The sequence below is a fragment of the Aedes aegypti genome, chromosome 3 (assembly GCF_002204515.2).
Source record: "Aedes aegypti strain LVP_AGWG chromosome 3, AaegL5.0 Primary Assembly, whole genome shotgun sequence".
In the NCBI taxonomy this organism is placed as follows: Eukaryota; Metazoa; Arthropoda; class Insecta; order Diptera; family Culicidae; genus Aedes; species Aedes aegypti.
This window is the reverse complement of record NC_035109.1, coordinates 210,815,648-210,832,449: the sequence shown is the minus strand read 5'-3', so window position 1 is coordinate 210,832,449 and position 16,802 is coordinate 210,815,648. Positions and strand designations below refer to the sequence as shown.

Sequence of the window (16,802 nt, the reverse complement as noted above, 5' to 3'; positions counted from 1 at the left end):
GTCGGGTTTGGAAGTGGGTGAGGTGAGGCGCATGGGGTAGCGGCGACGCTGGCGGGATCGCGACAGCACGCTCGATTCCGATCGAGCGTCGAGAAGGAGCGCTATAGAGGAGACGCTGGGAAGGCTCCAATTTGGTGGCTGTTTGGGCACGTCAGGAGTTAATCATCAATGTTAACTTCCTTTTCCCGATCAGCCTAGATAGCCGCGTAGTGTCGGTAGCGGTTGTTTCAACTGGCTAAGAATTAACACTACGGACTGCCTGTTCCGGTGGTAAAAGTCCACCTCACAGGTGACCCCTAATTCATACGGCTTTAAGCTTACCGTGCCAAAGAATGAATGGTTAGGGGGGTCTAAATAAAACCTAGCCGCAAACGGAGCCTGTGGAGTTCCAGGGCGCCCTCTACAGTATTATGCCCTTCCTGTGCTACCCGGAGCAATGGTGCAGGTGACCTTGTGTTTCTCCGAGATAATCGGCTGCCCTTCTTCAGTCTCAAGCCTGAGGCTAAATAAGGGTGGGATTATTAAAACATTGTAATTTAGTTTAAATTTTCACCTCTATGGTTTCGCATTATGCGTTTTATGCAGTGTAATCTGTGCTTTTCGCCTTTGGCGACTTTTAAGAGCTACCGATCTGGTTTTTGTTCGCTGCTGATCTTTTTCGTTCTGAGATGGCGAAAAGCTTAATCCTGCCTAGTTTGGGTAGTGGCTACGGCTAGGATAGCTTAGTTAGATCAATCTCCAGCATAAAATGTCAGCAACGATCAATCTTTGTAGACTCATGCAAATGGTACAGCTCAAGTGGCGGTAGTTCAAAAACCTTACTTTTGTGAACTTTTATCTAGGTAACCTAGTGGACCCAGTTTTTGCTACTTTCAGAAACATGAAATGGCATACTCGCGTGCCATGCCTCGTGCATACGTGCTCGTGAATAGCGCTGACGTCGCTACACTCATTTCTGAGTTAACAACCAGAGATGTATGTGCTGTCACAATTGATATTTCTATATGTGACCTCAATAGGAAATACGTCTTTCGTTTTGTGGTGTATTTACCACATGATGAACCATCCCCAATGGATGATTTCAAACGAGTTATCGTTCACTGTCTATGAAAAGGCCTTCTGCTGATTGTGGGCAGTGATGCTGATACTCATCACATCATCTGGAGCAGCTCAGATATCAATTTGAGAAGCTCCAGTCTGATGGAATGCTTAAGTAGTTCTAATCTTGGATTACTTATTGTAGGAAATCGCCTACATCTCTATATGAACATAAGAATGTAAATTCGCAGACTATGCATTTGTTATACTCCACAAACTGTGAATTGGTTGTGACCAAATTCCATGGATTTTCTCCGTCCATTGGAAATCCTAGTGATTTGGATGTTCCCACTTCCGGTGAATTGGGACACAATTGTCCTTGCTTTGAGTGATCTCAAAATTGCTTGTCACTTTGCTTATAGAAAATGTTCCCCACAACTCCCTTCGCGGGACGAGTGGATGTCTGTACATTACTGAGCCACTCCAAAGGTGGCTAAGTATTTAACAAATCTGTCAAAGCAGAATTGCAGTCGCTTGGTTACAACCTTAACTGGCCACTGCTGACTCAACTATCACATGGCAAATATTCAGTGTGTTGATACATTTGTGTGTGATAGTTGTGATTCCGATTATGGAACTTCTTATCACCTGATATGTAACTGTCAAGTTCTCGCGTAATGGCGATTCCAATTACTTGGTAAACACTTATTAGGTGAAACTGATTTCAGTAACCTGAATCTTCAGGACCTTCTGTTATTCTTAACCCGCTGTGGTAATGAGCTATAGGCTCTCTTTACGCTCATGCGTTTTGCAGTGCCCTTTTTAGGGCGCTGTTCGAACCCATTGTGGTATGGAGCTACATGCTCTTAATTCGCTTATGCGATTTTCCCTCTTCAAGGGACCCCACTCCTATTTCCTCCCATCTTCCCCTTCCCTTTCCTCTCCCATCGGGTAGATGATGAAATAGGCTCAAACATGGCGATGGCACAAATCTCCCAAATGGCGGGGAACGTGCCTCTGGAGCCGGCCTTCTGATACCTGATACCTGATAGCTTCGATCATACAGTCCCCTGATCTACCTCCTGTAAGAGACAGCTTCTTACTGACTAACCATCGAAAGTTCTCCCGGAGCAAGAGCTAGCCTACGGTACCGAACTTCTCGATGGTCACTCAGTCCCTGCTCGTGACGTCACTCCCCTTCGTGTTGTTTGTTCTACGTGAGTCTTCCTACCCCTCTAACCCTGGTCTTTTCCCCTACTAATCACAAAAATATTCCCTACTTTGGTGTGGTGTAATGGTGTGTGTCAGCGGGTCTCTACTTACAGTTGATGTCGATTCGGTCCTACCTCAACCGTGCTGTGGTTTCGTTATCGAGATGACCGATGCAGATCGTGTTGGTTCAACCCCGATGGAGCCGATAGTAGCACATCGGCTTGGCGTCGGCGAAATCTCGTGGGGTATCACCGTGCTGATAACTCGGGTATGCAGGCGTCGGGTTTGGAAGTGGGTGAGGTGAGGCGCATGGGGTAGCGGCGACGCTGGCGGGATCGCGACAGCACGCTCGATTCCGATCGAGCGTCGAGAAGGAGCGCTATAGAGGAGACGCTGGGAAGGCTCCAATACTATTTCAGATCGTGTCGGCGTGGTTTCTCGTTCTGGCGTCGGTGGGTGGTATTATTTCGGAGGACCTCCGATCTTGGGACGTGGACGTGAGTCGGGCTGATCACGCTGGCGTTGGGAAAACTTTCCCCCTAAGGACCTTTCCACGATTCAGCGTTCAAGTGTAGCGTGTGACGCACGTGGGCCGAGCAATCTCTGCCGATGACCAACGCTCTCCGAATGTGCTTATAGTGGTATACCACCACGAGACGATAAGCACACCCAGGGTAATCACGCCTGATACCACCACCGATTGATCCGATTCTTCACGGTTCTGATGCCACACTCACACCTTTCTCCAGCTACCTTCGAATTCCGATTCCGTGGCAAAGACCCCAAGGTGGATTCGCCACCGGGTTGTGGCTGTTCTTCGATTTCTCTTCTCGCACTAATTTTATATTTTTCGACTCACGATCTAACTTGCTTTTTAATTATTTACACTTTCAATTGCGCGACTCACGATTTTTTAATAATTTTAATTTACTTGCAATCTTTAAAACTTTTTAATTTTACTCTGGATTTTCTCACTGCACTTAATATTTCAGCTTATAACTTTTCAGCTCGGCGGTCCGAATGGGAAAGCTCAACTCGATCTCCCCGACCAACCAAGAAATTTCTGTTCTTTTCTTTTTATTAATATATTTCTTAATTTCAGGGTTTCCGGTTCTCACTTGATTTCCTTTTCCATAAATAAAATTTTCCCGTCACAAATCATCATCTGTTCCGGGTTTCCTGTTGATCGTCGTTTTCTCCTCCCACTTTATCTTATCTTAAATATTACCCATACACACACACAAATTTGATTCGAGCACTTTGTTTTTCTTGCCTATAGTACAGGCGCAATCAAGCTAACGTTTCTATTTGAAACGACGGATTATATATTAATCTACTCGTTTCATCTCTACCAAAACCAAATAACGAACAGTGACACTTAACCTTAACTTTCAAATATTTACAACTGAAAAAGAACTAATTAATTATTTGGTAATATTTCGTAGCTTCTTAATATTTTTTATTCCAACAATGTTATTTTTAGCACTGTTTATATAGATGCTGGAATGTCGTTGAATATTTATTTTTAAGGCACAAAATAAATACAAGAACAATTTTATGTCATTCCTCCCACACTTTAGCAAGTCATGTCATACATATTAGAATGGCTGTTGTACCAATACTAATTTAATAGGATTTTATTGTCTCAACGCCCTCACTAAAACTATTTGTTAAATCAATATAAAATGTTGCATGTGCATTCATATCGAATTGAAGTATGAGTAGTGAAAATTTCATTATTTTGTATATTCATTCCAGTTAGCTACAAATATACTGCTATGTAATCAATTCTATGAATATTTTTACCATTGCCTTTATTGGTAAAAACTCACAAATATTTGCAGCTAGAACCTTCACAGGGTCATATTCCTTCTTAAACGTGATCATTTGGTGGCAGAAGTTTGATTAAATGTGATTAAGAACATATTTAAAAACGTACTTCAAATAAAAGGATGTAGTTACGAAGTGAGTATATTTCTATCCTCATTACTCACATCAATACTGACTCCTAGATGTCAAATAAAACTCTAAAACGTATCGGAAGTGATAGATATACATCTGTACTAATGTCGTGTAATCTTAACTGATTGAAAAATCATTTTATTCTGACTTGCGAAGACAATAAACAAAGTGGTGAAATCGCTTAATTTTTAACGTATATTTTACACATGAAAAATACACTCAATCATTCATAGCCTTACTATGCATATCATACAAAAACGTCTATAGTGTTTCTGTTTTTACAATCTTGAGATCATAATTGATCCATGAAAAGGTAAAGGAATGATAACCAAGACATTTTGTTTTTCGATTTATGACCTATGGGCGGTACCACTGTGTATTGGCGACACCAACTCTCGACTACCTGAAGAGCACTTTGCATCAGGTCGAATAGGGTGCTTACCCGGGTAGAGGTGAATAACAAAATAATGGTAAAATAAGAACAAATTTTGCAGTCATATCTAGTTTAACCTTTATTATATTATTAATATATGACATTAAATATCTCATCAATAGCAAAACATACAATCATAGCAAAATTTGTCATTGATATGTTATAATTGAAATTCATGTAATAACTAATCAATAACAAAATATGCTATCATGGTAAAATTTGTTATTTGTGCAAAAATACTAAACATATTTTATATCTAAAGAATAACAAACATCGCCATCATAGTAAAATATATCATTATTTTGATATTTCAAAACTTGATTTAAATAATTCATGAGAACAAACCAATATCAAATTATGCCATAAGAGCTCATTTTAATATTCGTATGATATTTATTAAAGATTCAAAAAGGCAAAGTTTTTTAGCAGGAATGCGAAAAGTTTATTTTCAATCATGCTAAATTTAGATGTTAAAGTCAAAGAACTACAATTACCGTTATTTTGATCTACTCGTGAATAGCTTATTTATTTATTATTTTGTTATCAATATCACAATAATAACATATTTTGTTATTTACGGTTGCCTACATTTTTGCTATTATTTTGTTATTACAATGGCAAAATATGTTATGATTTAGTTTTTATGCCAACAAACTCAGCTATTATATTTGTTATTTTATCTCTTATTTCAAACAAACAAAAAACAAATTTTGCTATTCAAACATTTTATTTTAATGGTATATTTTGTTATTTTTTTGCTTTTCTTCTCTACCCGGGTATGCACATACCAACTATCAGAGCTAGATAGTCGTCGGCAAATCCATAAGTTGGAAAACCGCAATTATTGAGTTGCCTCAATAGCGTATCTGCTACGAGATTCCACAAAAGTGCCCCCCTTGGGGGCATCCGCAAACACTCAATTTTCGAATCGCTGCTTGACGCAATGTCGAGAAGAAATGTCGGTTTTTGAGCATTTGATGAATCCAATTAGTAATCATTGTAGGTAGCCCATGATTTGGCGCGGCTTCCAATATGGCATCGAAAGACACGTTATCAAAGGCACCCTCAATTTCCAAGAAAGCACCCAAGGGGTCGTCCATAAATGACGTAGCATTTTAGGGGGGAGGGGGGTCTCCACGAATTTATGACGATGTGTGACGAGGGGGAGGGAGGGGCCTCAACTAGTGGACGTAGCATTTTGAATAATTTCGGTAAAAAGAGTAGCGCTGTAAAAAATGACACACAGTTTCTATTAAATTTCTTTGTCTGACTTATTAAACTTGGATTATAAAATGATAATTCAGCTTCAAAACATTAATATGATAAGAATAAAAGAAATCAAATAAATTTTAAATTTCCTGATATATACATTCAAACAGATTTTAAGAAACAATTTCGTCCAAGGTGGAGCCCAACGTTGTGTGGTGGAATGACGGGGACGACGACGAAGAAACAACACGATGGATTTCAACTTCTAATTGAAACTTTATTGCCACCGAGAGGCAGCGTGCCTACTCGGTGGGAAGAGAAAGAAACTATATACAGTGCATACGAAATACAGGAGGGATTCCACGGAGGCATGCAAGTCGATTCTGATCGACCATTTCAAAAATATCTGAAACTTTGCACAGTTTTTCAGTTCCTTCTAAATCGTCATTTTCCGATATCAAATCTTCAAGTTGAGTCATGACTAACTTTTCAAAAGGGTGTATGTGAAAATGGTTCAAAAATATTCAAAAAGCTGCACAGCAAAAACGGTTCGTTCGATTGTTAGACAACTAAAGAAACAAAGTTAGACAACTAAATAAAGATTCAAAAAAAAATACACACAGTAAAAAAAAAATTTTTGAGGGAAAACGGTCCACTATATTAGCTATCTACCATAAAAATTTGGTGATGGTAAGCCAATATACAAAAAAGTTATGACATTTCAAATATTTCACAAATTTGACACTTAATGAAAAACTTTTTTTTTCCTTTGTTAATTTTTTTTAGGACCGCAGTTTGTTGCTGAATTTTTTGTTAACTATTAATGATTAAAAAAATCTTCTAAAATAACAAAATACCTGTTTAATATATTATAACATATATTGAACCCTCTTTCACTGCTGTTGTGTTTATTAATCCGTATAAGATTTTCATCATTTTCATCCGTAAAATTGATTTTTGAGTGCTAAGTATATCAAACTGTTTTTGTTCAGAACCTGACGTTTCAGTGAGTACCGTGAAGGCCCCTAACTCTGCGCAGCTCCTAACTCTGCGCACTTTCACCAAAATCCACCAAAATCTGGTAAAATACTTAAATTTTTGTTCAAAATTTATTTTTCATATATTGCTACAATAGTAATAAAAAAGCACACGAAGAATTTTCTTGACAAATTTACGTTTGTTACTTTAAGAAAAAATAAAATGGCTTTGAAAATAATGAAAAACTTCCAAATTGACTGCCCGTTAGCAAAAATGCTAAGGGAGTACCACATCACTTAAGTCATTTGAAGAAAATAAAGAGAATATATTTTCGATTTTTAATACGTAGGCTCTAGTTTATTTATCGAGCAATCATCACTGATAAAGTGCAACTTATTTTCCCTCCATTTTCTTATTCTTCTTAAGTGCGCATAGTAAGGAACCATTTTTCAACTATGTTCCTTACTATGCGCAGCAGTTATAAAACGTTATTTTCAACATACAATCAACCCTCCAGAGGTCGATATTGAAGGAAACCATTGACTTGTCGACACCATCGAGATATGGAATAGAAATGCTTTGGAAAATTGTTTGAGAGGACCATCATGGTAAGGGAAGATTAAAAAATGACCTCCATCATATTCAAAGGATTTCTACACTCCGTCCCCTCAATCCCCTGTCGCGATTTTTACAGTACCTAATGCATGCATTGTCACATTTTCATAGACTCCACCTGCCCGTGAACTATGGACGTAATTTTTAAATGCTCCCTAACCATGCAATAAAATAATTTTGATTTTTTGTATAGTTTCATGACTCAATATCGAGTAATGGGACATCGAGGTTTAATCGCATTTGCAACATAGAAACGCCAATAAAGTGCTGTTATTGATCTGCAATAGGAATCGTTCATTAATTACGTCACGCTTATACAGAGCGGCGATACTTTTCGATTGAGTGATGAACACTACATTAAGAATGGATATACCCTTACGCTTAAACTATTCTTCGTATTTAGTAGAAATGTTCAGGTTTCACATATAGCAAACCAGCACCAGGTTCTTATTTATTTTCTTCAAACCCGGATCCGACCCGAATCGAGACAATAATTTGATACTAAACCCGGACCCGAACCGAAGAAATGTTTTGTTTTATATTTGCTAGTGAAAATGCATAAACAGTCAAAGCTTATTTTCCCTTACACGCCAATTGTGAACGCAAAAAAAGACATAGTTTGTACCCTTTGTGTATGTTGGTTTAGGTTTTAGAAAACTAAGTTAATTACATGTTTTGGAAATCATATGATGATTTCGATTGTTTTGAAAGTTGCACTTAATGGCATTCAATTGAATTATAGATAAAATACACTTCACTTAGTAAATTTATGTTAGAGACATTCCACGCTCCACTGGGGACGTAAAGCCGTATGAAGCAAGAAAATGAAGAGAAATTTGGAGTTTAAATGCTAGTAATGCTATTAGAAAAACACTTCAACTGTTATAAAGAATTTATCGAGTGCGCAGAGTTAGGAACCTAAATGCGCAGAATAAGGAGCATTGCAAAAATCAGTGCGCAGAGTTAGGAACACGGACACCCTTTAGAAAAATTAAAAATTTGCAATAAAAATCATTACTTAGTGAAGCTTTTATATTTTTTCCTTATACATAAGATCAATAAGTATTTGCTTCCAAAATTTCAGAATATTGTTTTTTGTTTTCAATTAATTACAGCTGTTTGAAATTTGAAAAGCCTTAAGTGCGTAGAGTATGGGGCCTTCACGGTAATTAAAATCAATTAATTTCAAATTTTGTTTTGAACTTCTGATTTTTTTTATGTTTTGCTGAGGAAAACAAATAAAGAAAATTTAGGGAGGGGGTTGCATGATATGCTACGTATTTTCCAAGGGGGGTATCAGCATATGTGACTAAATGCTACGAGGGGGGAGGGGGTGAAAAAAATCAGTGAAAAAATGCTACGTCATTTATGGGCGGACCCTTACGCCTAATAATATGGCTTACCTTGTGTGATAATGTCGGCTATGGCTCGACCAACACCTGCAGCAGCAGACATACCAACAGTCTTCATTCCAGCAGCCACCAAATAGTTTTGTATCTAAAAATGGTAGAATGAGAAATGAAAATACTACAGAGAAATTGCTATCTAGATCATACTTCTGGGGCCTCGCCGATAATCCATTTGCAGTCGGGTGAAAATGCTTCCGGGCAATTGGAAAGCCTTTCCAGGGTGGCTTCTTTGAGCGATGGAATTCTGTGGAGTAACTCCTCCAACAGGGGATGGAAATGGTCCCAATCGGCAGGAAGTTTTCGTTCCGCAATCGATGCCGGGATATCACCATCCTCGTAGGCAGGTTTGGCTTTCGTTTCGAATCCACCCGCCAACAAGCACCCATTGTTTTCGCGGAAATAAATGTGCCCATCAAGATCTCTAACTACCGGTATGCTGGACTCAAGTTCATAAATGGGTTTCGTATGTAGATAGTAATGCTCGGCCGCATGCAGGGGCACTTTCACATAAGGCTCGGATAATTGACCTACTTGACGTGCCCAGAATCCAGCACAATTGACAAAATATACGCACTCTACCGATCCGTTTGTGGTATCCACCGATTTGACTCTACCGTTGTGTTGATTAATTTTTACGACGGAACAATTCTCCACGACAGTTACGCCTTTCTCCAGTGATTCCTTGACTAAACTTTGTCCGAAAGCATTCGGGTTCCCGATACCATCGTTGGGAATCCACAATCCCCCTATCAGATCATCCGTTTCGATGATTGGACAAAGCTCTTTGCAGCGTTCAGGCGACACAAGCTCGCATTCCACATTCCAAGCACTGTAAAAAGTAAATTTATTTATTTAGTTTAAACTTACAGACTTTGAAGACAGTTTAACATCTTCCTAAAAAACTTGCTATTTTTTTCTCGATATTTTTGCACCATGTTTTCACAGGTCCTACAAAAAAAAATATTATATTGACAATCTGTGTCAATTTTCCTTGGTCCGACACTGCCCATATTCAATTTCTTTGATCGCCATTTGGTTTGTAAACAATTAAACAAATAATATTGACTTAACAAGGTTACACTATAAGGAGTTGGGGCCTTCTTTAGCCGAATTGTTAGAGTCCGCGGCTACAAAACAAAGCCATGCTGAAAGTGTCCATAATCTTTTCGAAATAGAAATTTCCTTGAATTCCCTGGGCATAGAGTATAATCGTACCTGCCACACGATATACGAATGCGAAAATGGCAACTTTGGCAAAGAAAGCTCTGTGTTAAAAACTGTGGAAGTGCTCATTGAACAGTTGAGAAGCAGTCTCTGTCCCAGAGAGGACGTAATCCCACGAAGAAGAAAATTAATGGAAACCTGTGGTTGAATTCATTGCAGAATTCTTGGAGTAAGACTAGGATATTTCCCCTTTTTCCTCAGAAAACCAGGATGATTTTTTTAATGATCCTTTGTTGATGATATGTATTAAACCAAAATTTCACATCATGCATCGAGGGCGAAAATTGCCAATGACTTTTGCAGCAAGAATTCTACCAGAAATTCTTATATGAATTCCGCCAGGGATGCTGCCGACAGCAATTTTATTAAGGATTTCTCCCATAATTTCACTATCATTCATGCTTCCAAAGATTCCTTCATATATTTTTAAATTATTTCCTCCTTTCATACTTCTAAATTATTTTAAGAACGCTTTTTGAGGTTCCACCATGCATTCTACAAGGGTTTGTTCCAGATATTTCTTCAGCGATTCTTCAGGAATTGTCTCCCAGGATCCTTTAGGATTTTGTACAGAGATTTCTCCCAGAGTTTCTCTCAAGATTCCTCACAGAATTCCTTTGAAAAAATTCTCTCAAGGATTTCTCCAGGGAGTTCTCTGGAAATTCTCATGAGATTCCTCCAGTAAAACTTCCAAGGAGTCTTCATGAAATCCCTTCAGATATACCTTTACAAAATCTTCAAGAAATTTAATTTGGAAACATTCCAGGGATTTCTCTAGAGATTATTACTGATTTTGCTTTAGAAATTCTCAGGTAACGGAATCTTGAATGAATTCTTGCAGGAACCTTAATAGGATTATTTGGGGGAATCCCTTGAACAATTCCTAGAAAAAATCAGGACGAATCTGTGGACGGCTCCTGGTGGAATTGTTGGAGCATTTTCTGTAAGAATTCTTAGGGCAAATGCTAAAGGTGCTCATAGAGGACGTCGTGTACGGATTCATGAGGATTTTCTTGAAGAGTTCCATAGGAATCCTAGAAGGAATAGATTGAGAAATAGTTTGTTATTTTTTGGGAATCCCTGAAAATTTATTCAACAGTATTTTTTGTTTTTTTTTTGAAATGCTGGAGGTGTCCTGTAAAGAATGTCTGGGGGAGTCTTGGACAAATTGATGAATGCGGTATTACTGTAGGAACTCCAGAGAAACCTGTACAATTCCTAATTGATTGCTTGAAATGAAGTTCGGGACAATCTCTACCAACTTCCTGGATGAATTCTAAGAATAGGTGTATTCCACTTTCTCGTGTACATCATAACCAATTTTACAAAAACTGTTCAGAATTCTATGGTATCATAGCTTTTCATTAGAGCAAAAAAAATAAATTCGGTTCAAAAATGAATTTTTGATAGCGTTTAAAGTCATTTTAGCGCTGCTCCTTGAGATTTTTGCAGCATGGATATGTTCGTTTTCAAAATTAAGGAAATTTCAGAACTATCTCTTTCCAGTGCAAATGGCCAAAAAATACCCTGTATAAGAAAAGCAAAAAAAACCAGTATGATTTTTTTCTTGATGGCATTGTAAACATTATTTTAATAATGTTTGAGAATCTCAAGAGATACTTTGGGAAGTTCAAAGAAAACGCTGAAAGTGGAGGTATGATTCTTTCCGAAAGTGAATGGAGGAAATTCAGCAGAACATTTTACGCTTCCCGCTGTATAGTGTAAAACATGGAAACGGTAGTAAAAATTTGTAGTGTATGCAATGACATAATGACCCATGGCCAATTAATTGATAGACAATATGCTTCTGTGAATCGCAAGCGAGTCCCATCCATCCATCCAAATGAATACCATTGGCGTAGCTAGGATTTATTGTTGCAGGGGGCCTAGGGGGCCTAGGGGGGCCTACCATATACTTGTTTTACAGAAGTAATGTCGGTTGCAATAGTCACGATTTTCACAAATTTCGTAGTTTTATAAGATTTGTATTGATTTTATTGTTTAAATTGCTATTTTGTCTCACTTCGCGGTAAATCAGTAATATTATTAAAGTTCATTTTTCGCTACGAAAAAGCTTCATTCTTTTTGTAATAAAATCAAAAATCCTTCAAGAATTCAATAAAAAAAACTCACAATATCCTTTGTGATTCTTCCACGAATTTTTCAGGTATTCAACCATTTGATATGAAGAGATTCCTCTGGGATTACCTACGGGAATTTCTTCATGAATTATTTTCGTATTTTTCAGTGCTATCTCCAAGTTCTTTTCGCTGAGTTCGTCCTGGGATTCTCACGGAAAATCATTCCCAGACCTTCTGACCTCACCAGAAAATTACTCGAAGAATCTCTAACGAATTGCTAAAAATTCAATTGAAGGATTCCGCCAGATAATGCATTAGAAATTCTTTCGTTTCTCCTGGAAGGTCTTCTACGTACTTATCTTTCTTCTATATAAATAAAAATGGAGTGGTGTTTGTATGTCACGAAATGACTTAAAAACGGGTCAACGGATTGGCGCAAGTTTTTCACCATTACACTCCAAAAGGGATGCGAGGTGTTTTTGCGAGGAAAAAGTTCGGGAAAGTCCCCGGAATAATTGGGAAAACGGAAAAAGACTAAGGTTCATTTTGTATGGGGGAATTCTTGACGTTTTCCAACAGCCTACTTGATGGCAAGACGAAGTTTGCCGGGACCACTAGTTATATATAAATTCCAATTGTTACTTTAAAGTATCCACCTGTGTTCATTGACAATTTGTTTAGGTGTCTTTGGAATTGATGAGGATTTCTTCAAAAAATATTACAAAAAATGTGAGAGTCTCACCATAAATGCCTTCAAAATCACCACGCAAGAATTCATTCCACGAATTTTTCAGAGAGTCCACCTACAGTCTTTCCAACTTTGCTTTTGAAGTTCATCCTAAAGTAGGTAACACTACAGGATTGTTTAAAAAAGTCGCAGCAAAAATTATCCAAACTTCCTGCAAAAAAATTGATCGACTCTTCCAGGTGTTACTGTAAGAATTCCTCTTAATATTCCACAAGAATTTCACTAGCAACTAAAAATAATTCAATTGAGAAAATGTTATTCATGATTTCTCAGTGAAGTTCTCCGCAGATCTATCTGTATTTTGATCACAGATAATTATATTTCAGACTTCAACATATCGCAAACAGAACAAACTTTCTCGAAAATATTTTTTTTAGTTTCATCTAAGTATTTTCCATAGCTTTTTTCTCTTTAAATCGCACTAACGTTTCTTATGGGAATTTTTGGAGAAATTTTTTACCAAATTTACTAAGATTTTGCAATTAATTCCTGAACTTCTCAAACAAATTCATCAGAAGTTACATCAAGTACTCTCTCTGGTTTGAAAAAAACTCCAATTTTTTTGCGAATGGTAATCTCAGGATTGTTCCATAAATAAAATTAAAAAAAAAATATCCACTCTCCATTTTTTGGTTCAAAAACTACTCCAGGAATATCTCAATACTTTTAAGGGATTGCTTCACCAATTTCTTTACGAATCACTCCATATCAGATTTCAAAGAAACACATACAAAAGAAGGTTTGCAAGAACCTCGTTGGAAATTTTTGAAAAATTGCAGCGTAAATATAATTCGGAAAAATTTACTAAATTCCTGTCGTCAAATTCAAGAAACAAATCGTAGAATTTATGAAGCTTGTTGACAATGTACAATGTACAATGTACAGAAAATTTTAGGTGGTCCTTGTAAGATTTACTAAAAAAAATTCTTATTCTTTTTTCTGCGTTTTTTATGAAAGAAAATGATTTTTCACACCAATCATTTAGATGGATGGAATTTTCACTGAAAGTATTTGTAACTAAAATCTTAGATAATATGAACTCCGAAGTTTCTTGATACTATAGTGAACATATTGATGTAGAACTCATTTTTTCCTACCTTTTCAAACGTTACCGAAGTTGTATTGAGGTAAAATTCTTAATGCAAGATTTTAATGAATTTGAATCATAGGGGAAACTTTTGCATTACTTTAAACATTTGTTGAGGAATTCCTTATGGACTCGGGAACCATACGTAAAAGAATTCTGCAATTTTCAGAACTTCAATAATTCACCTTTATTTAGATTCATTAAAATGTTGCATTAAGAGCACGGAAAGATTTTTGTACGAATTTCCTCAAAGCGTCATGTGAAGGAAGGAGAAACAACAAAATGTTGAAGCAAGTAGAACAATAGATGCGCAACGATACAATGAAAGATAATGTATATTTAAATAACAGGATAATTAAAACCTCCCTAATAAATTGACAAATACATATTGATCTTTCATGAAACACTTCTTTTTTTCAGAATCTATTTTAGAAATGATGCTTAAACACCTCCTGTCCCCCAGTTTCGAACAGCTTGATTTGTTATACTTATGATATCTTTGTAATTATTGCATCAGTGTCTCAAAATACTTTCATTTTTCATGGGCTCCGTCGATCATGGTATCAAATATGCAATAAAACTAAGAAGAATGAACATTCAGAACAACATCGTAAAATGTGCTATTTTTCATCATATATGAAAGAGGTTTTTAATAGAAAATGCCTAATAGAAGATGCAAATTCAGAAAAACTCAAATTATTATAATAAATGTTGCAAATGCATTGAATTGGTTATTATAAACTATTCCTATAGTGTACACATTCAATGATGTTCAAATTTACAGAATTCGAGGCATTTCCAGATCGTGTCCGTTATTGGGTGCCACCTTTCATGATCGATCAATTTGATACTAAAATACATCTTCAAAATGCAATATCAAAATTCAAATATTATATTTTCGAATTTATTTTTGTACACTATAAAAATGATAATATTTATCATAAATGGGTAACACGAGAACATAAAATCAATATTTTTCGAATTATGAATTTAGTGGCTTAAGTGTCCGGTACTGGGGGATCTCCCCCTATACTTAGGACTTTTGTTAAACTTTTTTCATAATAACATTTTAGGACAACTGTTTAAAGAAATTCACAAAAGAATTTCCAATAGAACTTCCAGCAAAATATCTCATTTTTAGATTTGGCAGAATCAATTATTGTTTGGAGGAACTGCGTAGAACTGAACTTTTGATAAATGAAGTAACATTTTTTAGGTAAATCCGGGAACATTTTCCGGAATCAATTTGCTAGAAAAAGCAGACATAGAAGGAATGTATGTACTCCAGGAGTAATTCGATTTGAAAGTATGAACAAGCCTCACAATATTATTTCCTTATTTCCTAATTTCCAAGAGATTCTGAAGCCACCCTTCAATATTCCTTGAAGAATTTAATTATACTAAAATTCTTTAAAGAATATCGGAAAGCTTTTTGAAAAATCTGTTTCAAATCTGTTGGAGATTACTCAAATATTTTTTTGAAATTATAAGTTTCCTTCGAAAAATATAGCCTGAGGAGAAGATGCATCATACCAAACCTCTAATTTCCAAGAGCACAAATCTAGAGAACCAGACAACCGTATGTGCTGAAAATTTAACTCACTGGTTACTTGCTGATGGTGATAAATCGATCAAATTTTCAGCGCGAACGGTTGTCAGGTTCTCTAGATTTGTGCTCTTGATAATTAGATGTTTGGCTGCGCTGTATCTTCATCTTAAGAAATAAATTTATTTATACAAAAATACTTTAAAAAACAAATCAAAATCAAAGAGAGAATTTATTGCTGGAATAAAGCACTATGGTTGATTTTGATACATTTTTTCACACCAGGTTAAATTTCTGACATTCATCTTATGAAAACTTGACCATGCCAAAGTTCCTCGAAAGTTAAGCCTGATTTTTCGACAAAAATTTTGCGCTATGTATTATCGCAGAAATTACTTTAGTAATTTTGTCTGTTTTTTTCGTGATACTAGTTGAAGTTAATGTATGGATTTCAAAAGTAAAATCTCATAAGGGAAATCATCATCACCGGAGCAGGGTTTCTTCCAAAAACATGAGAAATAAGAATGCAGTGAAAATGCTGTTTTATGCGGAAACAGCATTATTTGGAAATTCGGAATTATTCAGAAAAAAATACGAATTTTGGAAATCAAACTTCCTGGATATTGACGCTTTTTTTGTACACGGTATTATTTGCAACGGAGATGTCGACAAACTGCGCCACTTATAACAGATAACAGATGTTTATGTTAGAACAATTTTTTTCTGAAAACCTGTGTAAATATTCAAATTGAAAGTCCTTGCAATCACTAGCGCCGCCACATAGCGAATTGCGTCAATCAGTGGTTATTACCAGTATCTTAAAATATTTCATATTCACCACTGACATCGTCATGGGAACTTAGCGATGACAGCGCTACCAAGATGTTGCTACTTGTGTTGCCATTCAAAATGACGTTTATTGTCTTACACAGTTTTACAATCGGACTTCAACATCTGTTATCTGTGGTTAAGCTTTCGGTTGTCGCGCCATTCACCGAAGTCAGAACCACCACGCTGATGCTGTGTAAGACAAGCGAGGTTTTCTTACTATAGTTGTACAACATAAAATAACAAGAGATTTTTGTCAATAACAAGACTCATGTACATTGATTCAGAAGATTTTGCTTCATGTTAAATTGTTTTTTTTTTTATTATTATTAAAAATTCTAGAGGGCCTGAATGATCCTGGAGGAGGCCCCCCTGCCCCCTCCTGTTCCTACACCAATTATGAATACTAAAAAAAAGTTCAGGAGATTAAAA

General features: G+C 36.5%; 1 protein-coding gene across 2 annotated transcripts in view; it reads right to left on the bottom strand.

The window, feature by feature from the left end:
• LOC5572132 (pyruvate dehydrogenase phosphatase regulatory subunit, mitochondrial) overlaps window positions 1-16,802 on the bottom strand; it is a 56,591-nt gene that overhangs the window by 35,015 nt on the left and 4,774 nt on the right. For both annotated transcript variants that reach the window (XM_021848632.1, XM_021848631.1), the window contains exons 2-3: window positions 9,004-9,685; window positions 8,851-8,944 (exon numbers count right to left, since the gene is read on the bottom strand). In XM_021848632.1, coding sequence (XP_021704324.1) covers window positions 8,851-8,944; window positions 9,004-9,685 — 776 coding nt within the window. The remainder of the gene's footprint in view (window positions 1-8,850; window positions 8,945-9,003; window positions 9,686-16,802) is intronic.